Genomic DNA, 15182 nt, shown 5'->3' with positions numbered 1-15182 from the left:
ACAGCGTGACATTATTTGCCTGAGATTTGTGTTGAACTCGGTTGATTCGTCGCCATAACGCTCAGTAATTCAAAGGTTTTGTCCTTCTTTATCAATGATTTTAAAACTGCTTACAAATGGCAGACGTATGAAATCTAATCTAAGGGAGGTTTAAGTGACTTAGTACATTCATTTGAGGAGTTGTTGACATTGTTTTTTGGGGATCTATTGTACTCTTTTGACATTGTTTGGCCAGGTATATTCCATAACCTAGGTCCATCACGCCCACCTATAAGTTCTACGCAGTCGAAGTACAGGTATATACGATCAATTAGATTGATTGCTTGCGCGCCATCGAAATTGGCAACTTGTTGAAAAAAGTATTCATCAGGGATTTACGGGAAGAACTTGTTAAGATAATGAATTTGCCATCATGTTGTCATTTAATTTTAGAAAAGTCATCGATTTAAGTGGTCTACAACACGAGGCTTGGCAATCCCAACATTAATAAATGCCTTATAAATACCAACCCATGAAGTATTTTTGATGCCGCTGATTAAATTGTTTGTCAATTTCTTTGAATGAACTGAATACCGATTACGATGTATGCATTATTGAAATTGAATCAAAGTTGTTACGAGCATACTACGATTGATTAAAAGTTTTTACTCTATTTCCGCCAATTATTAGAAACTGAAGGTAAACTTATTTTTATGCTCCACGTTCACGACATGTGTACATCTAGTAAATTCTAAGACGTGAAACGTCATTATTTCACGATTATTCACTCCTTGTTGGAATTTTTCGATCTCAAAGATGATAGATATTGAACTAGATCTGAAATTCAAATCGCATTCATTCTAGACGATTTAGTAAATAAATTGAATCTAGCATCGACAACCGAATTGTCCGACAGACGGACGAACACTTTCTTAGTTGTTACGTGTGTGTTTTATATATTGGTCGTGTAGTTATGGCGTAAAAATTCGATTGATTGTTCATTTCAGTCACAAACGTTTTAAAAATCATGAATCGTGTTTTTGATATATATTATGATAACTCGTTATGATAACATGTAGTACAACTTTCACTCGGTGCCTCCAACTGTAATCATTGAACAATCTGTCTTTTTTCGCCGTCGTACAATATCTCGATTTGACTTGAGAAGTCGGCCGCGTTTCTGAACATCGTCGATTTTATCAGCCTCGACTCTAAAATTAATGATAAAATCTGTAGTAGTTCGATGTCAAGTTAGTAGGATAGATTTTGAGGTTTTATTATTGCCCTCAGCGCAGGCGGTTCGTAGCGATGATACCCAGTTTACGAAGACTGTCGGTTCTTGTAAGCAACAGTAAGTCTGTATATTTTTGTACAGAGCTTCTTCAACTCAACACGTTTGTTTGAATGATGAATGAATTAGTAGAAAAATCATGTGCCATGAAAGAATATATATGTATATGTATAAGACTGAATGAGGTTTTTGTGCAGCATAATTCTCTTCTTATCAGATTTATATGTTTATCTTCGATGAATCGAGATTCGCCGTTTCGTTTTCGTACGAAATGTTTTTGTTTTAATCGGTTTGAGAACGATTCACATCGACGGTGAGTATCCCTTTGTTAGTGTGTAGAATCCAATTTTAAAGAACATGCATATTTCGATTTTAGCCGATTTGTAGAAACATGATCATTCGTCAAATTTTACCGACTTGGGTATACTTTGCAGCATTCAGCAAGTTTTATCGCTAATCGTGTTATTTTCTTTTTAAAATTCTAAATCAAGGCAGAATCTTCTGTTATGTGAACCCTAGCTGTTATGCCTTAGCATAGGTTATTGATGTGTGTACACCATGCCAGTAAAATCAACTTAAATATTATTAATTTAATGGAAAGTCGAAGACCTGTTTGTACTACTGATAATGAGAAGGGCCTTCGGTAAATATTTTGTTTGTGTTATTATGCCTATATGAATAAAAAATACAAGGTATGTGACCTGCAATATTTTGAAATTATCTTAATTTTTGAGACTACAGAGGAAGGGATCGCGTGAGATGACGATTCGGCCGCAAAACTAACAAATTTCTGGGTCACCTCTGATATAAAATAAAGGCAAAGTTCAAAAGCATTTCAAAGTTTGAACCTGATATTATGATACCGGTTACATGATATCTGTACCCACATCAGTTGGATAAATTGAAGGAATCCATAACATGATAATGTTGCAAAACCAGGGATTTATTCTGATTTCAGTTAACGCGCAAAGCAGCTGCAACTGAGACATCTGCATCATGTTCGGAATAATAGCCATCACTTCATTGGTATATATACCCAGTCAATGGACACTGGTTGCCCTAATTGTCCATTCACTGTGTAGTTCGCGATAAGATTCAAAGCGAATAACTTAATTTTTACCTACATATTTCAAATTGATGTAATTACAGAATTCTTAAGAAATTTAATATATGCGCAGCAAACCTTGTTAACAATATAAGCGCCAAGCACTGTCCTTGAGAGACGCTGAAGTAGTTCATAGTAACAAAACAAAGTTTTGGAATATTTGATATTTCATTTATTACAACAGCCATAACAATTACATTTACGCATTGCTCAGGATTCACAAAATAATATAAAACTGAATAAGATAAAAGAAATTACCAAAACAGAAAATATCACAATATAAAAAAAACGTTTTATTCTCGTCGCCTAATTGGCAAACGATCAGATGGTTGAATCCGACCAAAATGAACTATGTACTCGCTAGGAATATCTAAGCGTATCAAATGTCGGTGTCAGGTTTGCTTCGCAGAACAAACGACAATACGAGGTGCCTACAGTACAGGTAGATCATGTATACAATTTCACGCCTTATGACTTGGCCTGAATGGAGGTTAAACGTTTATACATTACAGCCGAACTTTGATTCACAACAAACCAAACATTTTAAGCCGGGATTCATAATACTACACTTACTGGACTTATGATATCCATTACAAACATACCTCATTATTCAATAAATGCCAAGTTTCTCAGGAGATTCAATGAAATAAAACTTGAAAAACCTAGCGTTTATAAAATTCGAATAATCGATATTAAGCTGGAGGTATAATTTTTTCAGGAAGGCCAAAAGAGCCATCACCGAATGAACATACAGTAGAACTGGCTTTATTTGGATTTTTCAATCCAGATTTTCACTTAATTCGGATGAAATATGTGGGCCGTTTAAACCCGGAACCACGTAAACTATTATTTATAAGTCGAATCTTACTTAATTCGAAGATATCTAGGCAGTCCCTAGTCATCCAAATTAAGCGTGTTCTACCGTATTCACAATTTCAAATCGTTTATTGAAAACTTGCACCCGTATTCTGGCCGTTTTCAGTCACAGAATTATCGCTTTCCGCTGAATCAACCGAATTACTCGTCGACGTCGGTTGATGATTTCGCGGCGCCGAATTCGTGATCGCGTTATTATAACTTTGAGAACTGGACGACGAAGGAAGTACTAACACGGCGTTCGGCACCAGAAAAAGCAGCTCGTCTTCGTCGCTTAAATATCCGACTCTGTTCGAATAATGGCGATTGACGCCGATACGCGGCCACGTAAAATCGGCACTTCGGAAATTCGTCGCTTGCCGTAATAATTGCGCGATCTCTTCACTCTTGGTATCGGCGTATTTTTGAAACATCATATGCACGCCGGCGATAATCGACAGTTTTTGTCGTAGGCTGTAATGGCGTGCGTGGCATTTCGTGACTAGCGAACGTTTGTAACGCGTTTCTAGATGATCCAATTGTCGGTTTAATATCTGCATTTGTTTACGCGCCTTGTTGTATTTGTGTCGGGCTCGGCTGATTTTCTGCATCCAAAGCCGCGTAACTTCCATGATCTATCGCACACGATTTCTAATATATTTCTGATTAATTCTACAAAACAAAAAAAGACATAAACAAGTGCCTATTCTGTTGCCAACATAATTCTTTTCAATACACAACAGTCGAGAGGAGGATTTACTAACTTTAACTGACTCCTAAGATAGAGTAGAGAAATCAGATCAGCAAATAATGTGTGCAAAGACTTTTGAATAGAATAATCTTTTAGTTGTACCCTCTTGAATACTTCTTTTTTACATTTGTTTTGAAACAAGCAAATTTCACCCCAAAATGCGAAATAATCAAGGCATATAGCAATTATTAGGGATCGATGTGATCAAATCTTGTCTATTGTCAAAATTCAGGCCAACGACCTTGAGTTGCAGTTATTTTCACTTCTTCGGCTTACCAGGGTAGGCTTTGCGGCAGCACCATATGGTAGTCACCTGGATTTGGAGTTTCTGTATTTTGCTAACTAATGACATGAGGATACATTGCGCGGCTGACAGATTAGAGAAAATGCTTTTTCTCTAACCTGGAATAAAAGTATAAGCCATACACACCGTAGTTTGGTATAGAAAATGGAACCCGCAGGTGCTGCCACCACGAGGTAGATAGATTAACTAACCCGGAAATACCCAGTTTTCAATATGGTGGTCACTCGCCGCTCATGTGGTAAATTCGAAGCCATTTCTCTGTCTTTGACGCCCAGTAGAGCCAAGAAAGTGCAAACCAATGCGACAGCAGTGAAGCCTGAAACCCCTTCTACGAAAAAGAATGCCAATTCTCGGGATTCCACCCCGACAAAGAAAGTTAACGAGGATTTAGAATTAATCCAAAATTCTCCCTCGTCTCGTCTTACTCCACTTTCCTCGCCGAAAACCCCTGTTTACAGAAAATCAAACGCACCACTCCGCGAATCGCTCGTAGAAGATGTCGCCTCATGCACCCCCAGAAACAAGGACGTGAACCGTAAATCAAACAGTAAAACCGGTGATGTAACAGTCGATGATCGTGAGATTGAAGATCTTGTCGAGGGAACCTTAAGGGATTCAGATGATGAGGATAATTTTCATGATGAGAAGCAGAAATTAGATTCGAATACTGTCGTCGCATTTAATGAAAAAAAACTTTCTGGACTCAAGGATATTACTGAAGAAGCGGGGCAGGATGATCTCGGATATTTTTTTGACGCTAAACCGAGTAATTCCAGGCCGGCAGAGAATTTAGAAGTGTTGGAATACGTAATTGATGTAGCGCCTCATTTAAAGCCTGTAAATTCGCAAGATGATACTCCTCGAGATGTTGACTCGGATGATGATGATGATGCTGAACGGGAGTGCGTTGCAGAGGACGATGAAATTGACAATTTGGGTTTCTTCGTCGATAAAACTCCCGCCGCGAACGAAAACCCGATTCATTACACCAGCGACGAGGAGGAATCGTCCGATTCTTCGATCGTAGACGAATCGGAATCAGATTCTGAAATGAATCGAGCCGCGTCGTTACTAGATGATCTGCAGCCGTTCACGGATTCACATTCGAAAACGGTTACGGAGGAGGGAAACGTGAAAAATTCAGAACGGAAGAAGAAAAAAGCGAAAAAGTCCAGTCAAGCGTCAAAGTAAGTTAGGCACCACATTCCTGGAAGGGAGCGAATCTTTTTTATCAACTTAGTCTGTGAAAGGTTCAGTTGTATGAAACGTTATTATGACTAGTTTCTAGTTTCCAAATTTGGTCCGTGTCTAATTAGAGAGCGCGTTCACACGCAAACCATTCACTCGATACTGAACAATGCTCAAACAAAGCGAAGTGGATCATTTCTGGTGTCAGTTGTAATTCAAACGCATCATTTGTCTGGTGCTAAAATTTGGCTAAGGCTTGGTCCGACGTTATTGGCTCGGGCCTATTTGGCACCCGTGTGAACAGTTGTTCCGGGCCAAATTCGGCACGGACCATATTTGGCCCGGGCCAAAAATGCTCGTGTGATCGCGGCTTAAGAACGTATTTAAATGTCCTGGGGCCAGTTGCTCAAAAGATATTTAAAGATAACCAGTGGAATAGCAAAGTAACAATGAACTTTTAATTTTCACTGCATCAACTATCCAATGGTTAGGCTAACTCTTAGGCTAACTCTTAGGCTAACTTTTAAGCAACTGCAGCCCCAGATATTAAAGAAATGTATGTTGTATCATTTTACTATATACTTTAACTGTTTTATCATTTTCTAGATGGACATTAGCATCTTCGCTTCAGCCACGCATCAAAGCGAGCAGCTACATAGAATCCGGATCAGCGGAGTCGCGCAATATCACAAAGTTAAAATGTACAAACGATGATGAGGTAAATAAGTAGAAACCTGTATCAAAATTTTAAATTCACCGCTAAAATTAGCAAAATATCTATCTATGTTTTCGATCCCCCTTGAAGTTACGTCTGGTCGGTCCAATGCCTGCTTATGATAAGTTTTTGGTGAATTTAGAAAATGCCCAAATAGTGTGTTAAAAGCTATGCAAAAACTGTTTGTCCACATATTTAATTTTCAAAATTTTGTTGCGACAGCCCCCTACCCGCCCTTTTTGGTGTTCTTCGTTCAGCACTCGCCTTATTAGCGTTAGAAATGTTACTTCGAGGATGATCTGACCAATTTGAAAACTTGTCGACAAGTCATCGGGTTTAACTAGAAACTCGTAGAATTGGGCTGAAAAAGTCACAATTAGATCGGTCATTGGAAGCTATGAACCACGACTTTTCATTCCGATGAGTTCTTTTGTAGATTTTAAAGAAGAGTATTATCAAACCAGGATTCGATAAGTTAGATACAGTACCGCCGTATCAGGAAAGTGTGCGAAAGTTGAAAAAAGAACGAAGGGTATTTATTTACCACAAGTTAAAACGAGAATTTTAGTACGAGTACGACCGGCATTTGTAATTTATTCTCAGTTGACTTTTTAGGAGGAGCGTAGTAAGACGATGGGGCCGAAATGGTTCGACATGAAAGCGCCGGAAATGACCGACGAATTGAGAGACGACTTGAACGTCGTCAAAATGAGAAAATCCCTGAATCCGAAGCGATTTTACAAAAATAACGACACGAAAGCTTTGCCGAAGTTCTTTCAGGTTCGACGTTTGACGATCGGTTGTTTCGCAATTAAATCGTTCGGTTGATTTGGAAATTTAAATTTTGAAAGTTTTGTCGTCTTTGTCATTTTCAGATGGGCGAGGTCGTGGAGACTGCTGCTGATTTCTATCACGCCCGAATTCCTAAGAAACAGCGTAAAGCCACCGTCGTTGAGGAATTGTTGGCCGACGCTGAATTCAGAAAGTAAGTTTCTACTTCTTTAGTCTATCTTACACAATTACTCAATCAGAAATTAGCTTCATCGAGAACCACTGAATACGGGACACTGAGTTCTGTGGCGCGTCAGCAATCCGCAGAAATCGGAAATATTGAATCCCTTCGTCGAATCGAGCAGCAGTTAATAGACTTGTATTTATTGATTAGTAGATCTTTTCATCTCTATATCTTGTAAAGAGCTTCAAGATTTTTGAAATATAAAATGCTTATAAGCAGGCGCGATCTAACCTAGGTTTTTCCCTTCTGTGGAAGGGCACCTATGCTATTAGAAAATTTTCAATTTTTGGGGCTCTGAGATGCTATCTGATTCAATTTGGGGAATCAAGTCCTCTGCGTCCACCAAATATGACATTTTGACATATTAAAGAATTCATAAAAAAATAAGATGTTTACCCATTTTCAATTATTCCAACTGGCCATTTTAAATAACTTCAACCAGAACTTTAAAAAAATATAACGGTACTTATACAATCGTGAGTACCGCTCAAGCGGTAGTAGCAGTAACCTGGATCCGTCCTTGCTTTTAAGTAATGAATTATTATGAGTATTATTTTTAGACGATGTCTGGATAACTAATGGGTTTTTTGCTATCGATAAATCTTGTGTCTCACGTGTATTTTGTTGTATTCGCGACAGGTTTAACAAAAGAAAATTCATCGAGGCTCAAGAACACAATAACAAGTTCAAACGAAGAAAACAAGTGAAAAAATCGAAAAAGAAATGATCTCATTCGAATAGCATTTCGTGAAATATAAGATTCGATTTTGTATCTTACGCAACCATGTTTTGCTTTAATTTGGATCTGAAATATTTTCATCGAAGTGAAATTGACTGCATCCAGTCAGCACACGCGTTGGAAGCAATTTTTAATTACCGTGGCCAATTGCCGATTTTTGACAGGTTCTCCGCAGCAAATTTACTGCGGTATTCCCCGCTGCAGTTGCAACTGGATTGTCTTTGTGTTTCCTATGTTGGATGTAGTCGGAAGCTTTCCTTCCCTAATATCATTCAATACCGATGTTAGATTTCTGTATAAAGTGTTTATTAGAAATGTTTTGCGACAGTTTTGTTCAGATTTACAAGATTCACATAAAGACTCCACCTGAAAAGAAAGACAGTTAACCTATCAGATACATTACAACGCACGAATATTTACTGTGAAATTATTGTTTAATAGCAAAAACAGTACGACAATTGTTGAAGTAGTGAATGCTGTGAGTTGAGCAGAGTTTAAATATCAACCAAAACAAGCGATTCCTCGTTTTAACTATGTAAATACCTGTAACTTCTATGGTAGCACCAGTTATATAGCTACTTTTCTGTGATGCCAAGAACACAATAGTATCGGCCACTTCTGTTAAATATAACATAATTCACCTTGATGATCGGAACTCCGGATTAAGAAACAAACCTTGAGAAAATTCACTTCGAAAGATGCGCTTTTTACCTTCTGGTTTTCCCGTTCGGCCCATAGGAATAATAAATTTCATTTTCTCGATTACTTTATCAGGGATTGACTCGATCATCGGAGTGACGATGAAACCAGGTAAAACAGCATTACACCGTATGCCGTATCTAAAACAGAACATCAGCACGATTTAAAGAAAGTGGATATCGCGTCGACGATATAGTTAAAACTTTTGTCAACATTTTGCAACAAGCCTCGCTGATTTAGCAAGAGACTATAGAGCGCTCTATTTTCTTAAACCTGTTCTAGAATTTTGAAGTTACGTCACTCGGTGAACATGTGAGCTAGTTAGAGTACATAGTATATTTATTTTTCATAATCCATACAATGTAATATTTCGTCGGATTTTAAGTACGCTATACGGTTATGAAGGATCAAGATGTGAATAAGCCAATCGGAACAAGTTATTACATTAACCCTTTCAGTGCGTCTACACCGCAGTGCGGTGTACGAATCAGTGATGGATTTTGCTAGTACACCGCACTGCGGTGTATTGATTTAATTAGTAATTACTAATTATCTCTCTTGAAAGATGGTAGCACCTGTCAAACATAGTGAAATATTAGTAACTAATGATATACCGCACCAGGGTGTAGACGCACTATAGTGCTATTCCCATTATTCAACACACTAGGATGGAATTTTTCAGAATTTTCAAATTATATCCAGCACTATAGGGTATTAATTAGCCTGCACTGAAAGGGTTAATATGACGTTAACTAGGATATAATGACAAGTCGGCAAAATATCCATTTCCTAATCGAAACTATTAAATATACCTTGCTAGCTCCTTCGCCGCTGTTTTCGTCATTCCAATTACTCCAGCTTTAGAAGCTGCGTAATTGATCTGACCGATGTTGCCAACCTGAAAATTTTAAGACATAAGTAAGGGAGTATATATTCGAAGCACTCGTGCAATAGCGATTGTCAGTACCTTGCCAACGATGCTGGAAAGGTTAACAATTGAGCCGTGTTTGATTTTATTGTCGACCATCAGTTTGCTCGATGCCTGCATCACCCTGTACACTCCCTGGTGAAAAAAAAACAATTATTCGCCGCACACTAGAAAAAGTAAAACCACAAAATTTAATGAATTCGAATGCAATTTGAATACGGTACCTTCAGATTGACATCAATAACTTGGTCGAACAATTTTTCATCCATACGCAACATGAAGTCATCTCTAATGATACCAGCCGAATTGACGACTATATTCGGAACTCCGAGTTGTGATTGGACCTCGGATAGGAGCGATTCCACTGCTGTCGAGGATGAAACATCGGCTACAAAACTTTTATGATTTCCATCTGAAAAAATATTCCACATATAAATTTCATTTCAGTCGTAGAGGTGTGGCTGCACCAGTTGTTCTAGTATCTTTTATAGGGTGGCCTTACCATGTTTTATTTGATCTATAGTCTCCGTAGCAGCAGTTGCATTTACATCCACTACAGCTACATTTGCTCCTTCAGCCGCTAATGCACGACATGTAGCGCGACCTATTCCACTTCCACCACCTGAAATATCACACATACCGGTAACAATAAGAGCTCAGTATTTTACACTCCCTGACCTGCATAGTTAGTTCCCCTCTATCACTGTCTCAACATCAAGCCATTGTTGTTCATTGGTTTCCCTACTTGTTTGTAAACTAAATTTGTGAACTTTGTGAATAATATTTAAGTTAGATACCTAATCGTTGCCGCGGTAAGCTTTTAATCGGATGGGCATACCAACTTGTGAAAATATCCGATTGTGAAACTAAACCACACAGGTTACCTACTATACCGATTTCAATTCAACACATCGATTCCTTTCGGTTTCATTATTTAGAAATCAATTTGAACCGCTGTAACAAATTTTGGCACACCCTCTTACGTAACAAAAATAGCCTGGCACAGTGGCTTTGGAAGTGCCGCGGCAATAATTTACTGAATGGGTCCTCCTCGGTTATAAGGAGGTCTGTACTGAATGACTATTTTTTCTTTGAATGCCACGTTTTTGAAGAAATTAAGTAAATTCGCCGCGGCGATATTTACCTGTTTACAACCTGTCCAAAATCGGCATTTGGCCACAGCAATCAAAAATTGCTTCCAACGCGTCTTCTGTGTGTGGCATATACGCGTTATATACCGGTAAACGTTACGTAATTTTTTAACACCACAGTATGGTTAATTACCTGTAGTGTGTGTACGACGTTCTTACGGTGTTGTTTGGGGAACGACGGCTAGATACCTGACTGAATTACCTGTTACAAGTGCCACAGCATTCCTCAACATCTTGACACCTTCGAACCCGGAAAAGAATTGAATTCTTGGGAAAACCCAGATATCCCCCGGTTAAAGCAAGACTGAGGTCCAAGGTCGTTGCCGAAAGTTTCCGTAACTGTTAACCGCTTAAAAAGTTACGCGATAATTCATTATTACAGCGCATTTACAGTAGGCCTACCAGGACTAGGAGCTTTATTGAACTAAGGTATGCTTACCATCTCTTGTTCTTGACCATTCTAATGGTATTTTTGAATGAATGGATGAAATTTATTTGCATGAAAAATTGCTTTATAAAATTTCAAAATCCCAAATTTATGTCACTTAATGTCACTGACACTTGTCGACAACAGATAATCAGTTACCTGGTAACCTGTCTGTGATTTGGTTTCACGATCGGATATTTTCACAAACCACACTGTATAAGCCCATCCGATCATAAAGCTTACCACCTATGAGGTAACTATATGGCATAACCCACGTCAGGGCTTGTCACAATTTGGATGGAGAATGGATGATACCAGTATCCCTATATAAAAAAGATTCTTTTTTATATAGGGATAATGGTATCATCCATTCTCCATCAAATTATGACAAGCCCCTGTGCCTATACCAGAAAGATAGAGATTGAAATTACCAGACTGCCAAACTTTCCTGATTTTCAGTATTTTGTCACTGTTTTGTCCCAAAAAATACTGATATAATTTGTTTGATGCTAACGGACGATATGAAAGATGTTACTGAACATTTTCTTTCATAGATATCACAATATAATGTTAAGTTACTAGCTTGTTACTGATAGCACTATGCAGAGGTTTCAGCAGACCTGCAATGCATCATATACATACATACATTTATACATACACACTTACATATTATGGATGTTACAATATTTAGTGCAAGGAATAAAGCTTATACTGGTCCTGAGTACGTAGTAGCACACCGCACACACTGCTCATACCTGCAACCATACTGCAAAAATAAACAAACTTTAGGCCTACATGAAAAGTAATAAGAAAGAGGAAAAAAGAAGAAAAATTGATACATGCATGCATGCAGATCTCATAATTAGAAAGAAATTATGTTTTGATACTATTTGTAAATGATTTTGCTGTTCTAAAAGACTTGATTTAATTTGCTAATCTGTTCCAAAATTTCACCTGTGAACTTATTGGTTTGGATCTTGATTTGGAGATAGCAAATTCTAAAAAAGATCTTTAGAGCAAAGTGCAGAATGTCTCAAATATTCGTTCTGGAATTAAATTACTGAAGCCCGGGGAAAGGAAATCATTCAGTTGTGAAAAAACAATTGAAAGTTACGACATTGTTACTTTTAGAATTTCAAACTTTCATGACTGATATTTCTTGGATTCTTCTCCTAAAGAAAGCAAAGTTCAGGACCTGTTTAATAAGTAATTACAAAGACTAGGCCTTAGAGTTTTAGATTATCAGTTTTACAAATTATATTCAAGGAAGTAATTACTACCAATGTTTTCTTACAGGGATCAGGATGAATCACCTGAAACTGATCACATTCGACGTCACGAACACTATCCTGAAATTCCGCGACGTCGGCAGAATTTATTCGAACGCCGCCAGACTATTCGGTATACAAGTCTCCGCGGACGCCGTGCGATCGTCGTTCCGTGACGTTTGGTTAACGCAGGAGAAACTCTACCCGAATTTCGGCGTCGGGCGAGGCATGACCCCGAAACAGTGGTGGCGGGACGTAGTCAGCGCGTGCCTGCTGAAAAACGCGAGCGTCGACATCGACGAACAAAAAATGAAGGACATCGCCGATTATCTGTATCAACGTTATATGGACGAGTGTTGTTGGGATTTGTTGCCTTATTCGCGCGAAACTTTAGACAATTTACGACGTAACTATAAACATTTGCGATTCGGAGTGATCTCTAATTTCGACGAGCGGCTGTTCGATATTTTCGAAACGATGGACCTGATGAGGTATTTCGATTTCGTGATCATCTCGACGCAGGCGAACTGCTATAAACCGGATCCGGAGATCTTTCGAATGGCTCTGAGCAAGGTCGGCGTAGCCGCGCACGAAGCGTTGCATATAGGCGATCATATCGTTAAAGATTATCTGGGTGCGTTGAACGTCGGTATGAACGCTTTTTTACTGACGCAAAGAGATTTGTCTGGAGACAATCGAGTGAATACCAAACATGTATTGAAAGATATTCGAAATATCGAACAAAATATATCAGCATTAGGGCTGCATAAAAAATTTGTTTGTTCTGAATGAGCAGTTTTCTGTTTGAAAAAGTTCTTCCCTGCCCTTGAGTTCTGAATCAGGACCTGATTCCATTTTTCGAGGTTGAATTTGATAGTTCATTCTTTTCTGAATATTTTACCTCATTTATTGAACTTAAACCGTGAACTGCGGAATCAGGGCCGGCAGATCGATATTTAGGCCGTGTTAACGAGTAGCTTGCTTATCTTTGTTTGTGATTTACTGATTTTGAAATTCGAGATCTCTGTCAAATTCATATGTTTATATTGTGCAATAGTTTTTTCAACAACGACGTTTTAATCTCATGTGTTCAGAAGCTGTATGTTAGATCAAGTAAGGTCAAATATCTCTGAGGGTTTGTTTGTTTGTTTGTTTGTTTTTTGTTCAGATCTTGGTTTCCCAAGATTATCCCTTTTGGATTGTTCATTTAACCATACTGATGGAAGGCCTGGAAGTGATTTGCAAACATTTAATGAAATCTGTTAACCCGAGTCTTGATTATTGTTTGAGTAGAAATTTGCTGTTTTTCCTTTCCCCAAAAGTTATTCTGTTGCATTTTGATTGCGTGTACTTAGTCCGAAAAAAATAGTAGTAGTAAGCTAAATATCCAAAAGGTGGCGAATAGGTAGAGTAAAGTAATCATTGTACATGCCTCTGATTTACACATCATGGATTACGTTCTACGTTTGGAGGTCATGCGGTATCAATTTTACTCATTGATCAAGAGAGAAGTCAATTTTGGGACACTCGGTCATGATCTACTCTAACCCGAGGCGTCCATTCCAAGAAAATATTCTAAAACTAGTTTAATAAACTATGATCACCAAAATATCTACACTCATCGGTCGGACAATTTCGCCTGGATATTTAAACTGTTAGTATAAAAATCGTAGTTTGATTTTTGTTTTCGTTTCTTAATGTTTCCCAGTTATATTGTATAAATATATATAGTCGGTGCTTATCAAAATATGCAAACATTCGCAAAGCGTTCCTGACAATTCATGAATTAAAATTCAAATCAAGAAATACAAGTTACAGTTTAAATGGTTTTATTTTCGCTGTGGGCATAATTTCAAGCTTTGTTTTCATCCTGCGCATCCACTCTGACAAGCCGATATATATATGAGTGAGGATTGAGGGTTCCCCAATTCAAGAGAGGCATTGGAAACTGTCGACACTATAAGATAAAATCCCACTATTTACAGATTAAAAGAATTTAAAAACCAGGGCCCAGTTTCACAAAAAGGTTTATCTCTTAAATCGATTTAATTTCTTCATTAATTCAGTTTATTTTAAATCGATTTAGGTCTTAATCCTTTTTGTGAAACTGGGACCAGAATTTATTTATTAAATCTAAAATATATTAAAGACACGACGTTACGATCTCACCCTAGAGATCATCGTCAGGTGCGTCACGTCGTGTCTTTTATATATTTTAGATTTAATAAATAAATTCTGGTTTTTAAATTCTTTTAATCTGTAAATATTGGGATTTAATCTTATTATCCGTTCACCACGTTTGAGTGTGGTCATCGTTCTATGTCGACACTATGTTGTGGCCATGGGGGTCGATAAGCGGACCCGCCTTTGAAAATCCCTGCACTTCGAAGACCGATGACTTGAAGATACCGACGAAGGCGGCACAGCACTGAGGAGCCGATTCCAAGCACCTTCGCAGAAGCCGCGCCATATAGATAGTTTATTTGTGCCGCCGGCTTCGCTTCTAGACCGACATCCGTCGCTAAGGCTGCTGAGCGTCATATTATTGTCGGCGGGCCACCTTGGTAGTCTGCCTGTTATAAATTCTAGTCTTCAGAGAATTCTTCAGAGAGTTTTATTTCCTTGTTTAGGAAAAAAGATGAGGTGGTGCTAGACTAAGGTTGCGTGGGAACACTTTTCTCTCGCTGAAGCCATGCGGCGACATTGAATGGATCCCGGCCCACCCTGCGCCTCTTCCAAGAAGGCATATTCGTAAAATAATCTTGAT

General features: G+C 38.2%; 4 protein-coding genes across 5 annotated transcripts; 2 read left to right on the top strand and 2 right to left on the bottom strand.

Annotated features, from left to right (window-relative positions):
• Nucleotides 1–2655: 2655 nt before the first annotated feature.
• On the bottom strand, nucleotides 2656–8132 carry LOC141908111 (uncharacterized). 2 transcript variants are annotated; one of them, XM_074797956.1, is made up of 2 exons: nucleotides 8081–8132; nucleotides 2656–3902 (listed from the first exon to the last, which is right to left on the bottom strand). In XM_074797956.1, the coding sequence occupies exon 2, from the start codon at nucleotides 3860–3862 to the stop codon at nucleotides 3320–3322; it is 543 nt and encodes a 180-aa protein (XP_074654057.1). In that variant the 5' UTR covers nucleotides 3863–3902; nucleotides 8081–8132; the 3' UTR covers nucleotides 2656–3319. The 2 variants fall into 2 exon arrangements, with proteins under 2 accessions (XP_074654057.1, XP_074654055.1); XM_074797954.1 differs by lacking the exon at nucleotides 8081–8132 and adding an exon at nucleotides 3995–4276.
• Nucleotides 4488–7985, top strand: LOC141908105 (uncharacterized). The gene is made up of 6 exons (XM_074797942.1): nucleotides 4488–5472; nucleotides 6080–6191; nucleotides 6625–6720; nucleotides 6804–6968; nucleotides 7064–7173; nucleotides 7843–7985. The coding sequence occupies exons 1-6, from the start codon at nucleotides 4499–4501 to the stop codon at nucleotides 7928–7930; spliced, it is 1545 nt and encodes a 514-aa protein (XP_074654043.1). The 5' UTR covers nucleotides 4488–4498; the 3' UTR covers nucleotides 7931–7985.
• A 38-nt stretch (nucleotides 8133–8170) lies between the features above and the next one.
• Nucleotides 8171–11025, bottom strand: LOC141908109 (estradiol 17-beta-dehydrogenase 8-like). Its single transcript, XM_074797952.1, has 8 exons — nucleotides 10923–11025; nucleotides 10072–10191; nucleotides 9794–9981; nucleotides 9609–9704; nucleotides 9454–9539; nucleotides 8654–8781; nucleotides 8486–8560; nucleotides 8171–8308 (listed from the first exon to the last, which is right to left on the bottom strand). Exons 1-8 carry the CDS (start codon nucleotides 10951–10953, stop codon nucleotides 8292–8294), a joined length of 741 nt encoding a protein of 246 aa, XP_074654053.1. The 5' UTR covers nucleotides 10954–11025; the 3' UTR covers nucleotides 8171–8291.
• LOC141908108 (haloacid dehalogenase-like hydrolase domain-containing protein 3) lies at nucleotides 10963–14185 on the top strand. Its single transcript, XM_074797951.1, has 2 exons — nucleotides 10963–11149; nucleotides 12444–14185. The coding sequence occupies exon 2, from the start codon at nucleotides 12452–12454 to the stop codon at nucleotides 13205–13207; it is 756 nt and encodes a 251-aa protein (XP_074654052.1). The 5' UTR covers nucleotides 10963–11149; nucleotides 12444–12451; the 3' UTR covers nucleotides 13208–14185.
• Nucleotides 14186–15182: the final 997 nt, after the last annotated feature.

The sequence above is a fragment of the Tubulanus polymorphus genome, chromosome 7, assembly GCF_964204645.1.
Source record: "Tubulanus polymorphus chromosome 7, tnTubPoly1.2, whole genome shotgun sequence".
Taxonomy (NCBI): Eukaryota; Metazoa; Nemertea; class Palaeonemertea; order Tubulaniformes; family Tubulanidae; genus Tubulanus; species Tubulanus polymorphus.
Note: the sequence above shows the minus strand (reverse complement) of the source record. Positions and strands in the feature narration are given on the sequence as shown.

Bases quoted from the DNA above. Each gene is read 5' to 3' on its own strand.
- LOC141908108 (XM_074797951.1), top strand. From the start codon at position 12,452: ATGAATCACCTGAAACTGATCACATTCGACGTCACGAACACTATCCTG.
- LOC141908111 (XM_074797956.1), bottom strand. From the start codon at position 3,862: ATGGAAGTTACGCGGCTTTGGATGCAGAAAATCAGCCGAGCCCGACAC.
- LOC141908105 (XM_074797942.1), top strand. From the start codon at position 4,499: ATGGTGGTCACTCGCCGCTCATGTGGTAAATTCGAAGCCATTTCTCTG. The intron at 6,721-6,803 runs GTATTTATTTAC...TTGACTTTTTAG, and splicing joins AGTTGAAAAAAGAACGAAGG to GAGGAGCGTAGTAAGACGAT. The intron at 7,174-7,842 runs GTAAGTTTCTAC...TATTCGCGACAG, and splicing joins GCCGACGCTGAATTCAGAAA to GTTTAACAAAAGAAAATTCA.
- LOC141908109 (XM_074797952.1), bottom strand. From the start codon at position 10,953: ATGTTGAGGAATGCTGTGGCACTTGTAACAG. The intron at 10,192-10,922 runs GTAATTCAGTCA...GTGATATTTCAG, and splicing joins TGCTGTGGCACTTGTAACAG to GTGGTGGAAGTGGAATAGGT. The intron at 9,540-9,608 runs GTACTGACAATC...TAAAATTTTCAG, and splicing joins TTTCCAGCATCGTTGGCAAG to GTTGGCAACATCGGTCAGAT.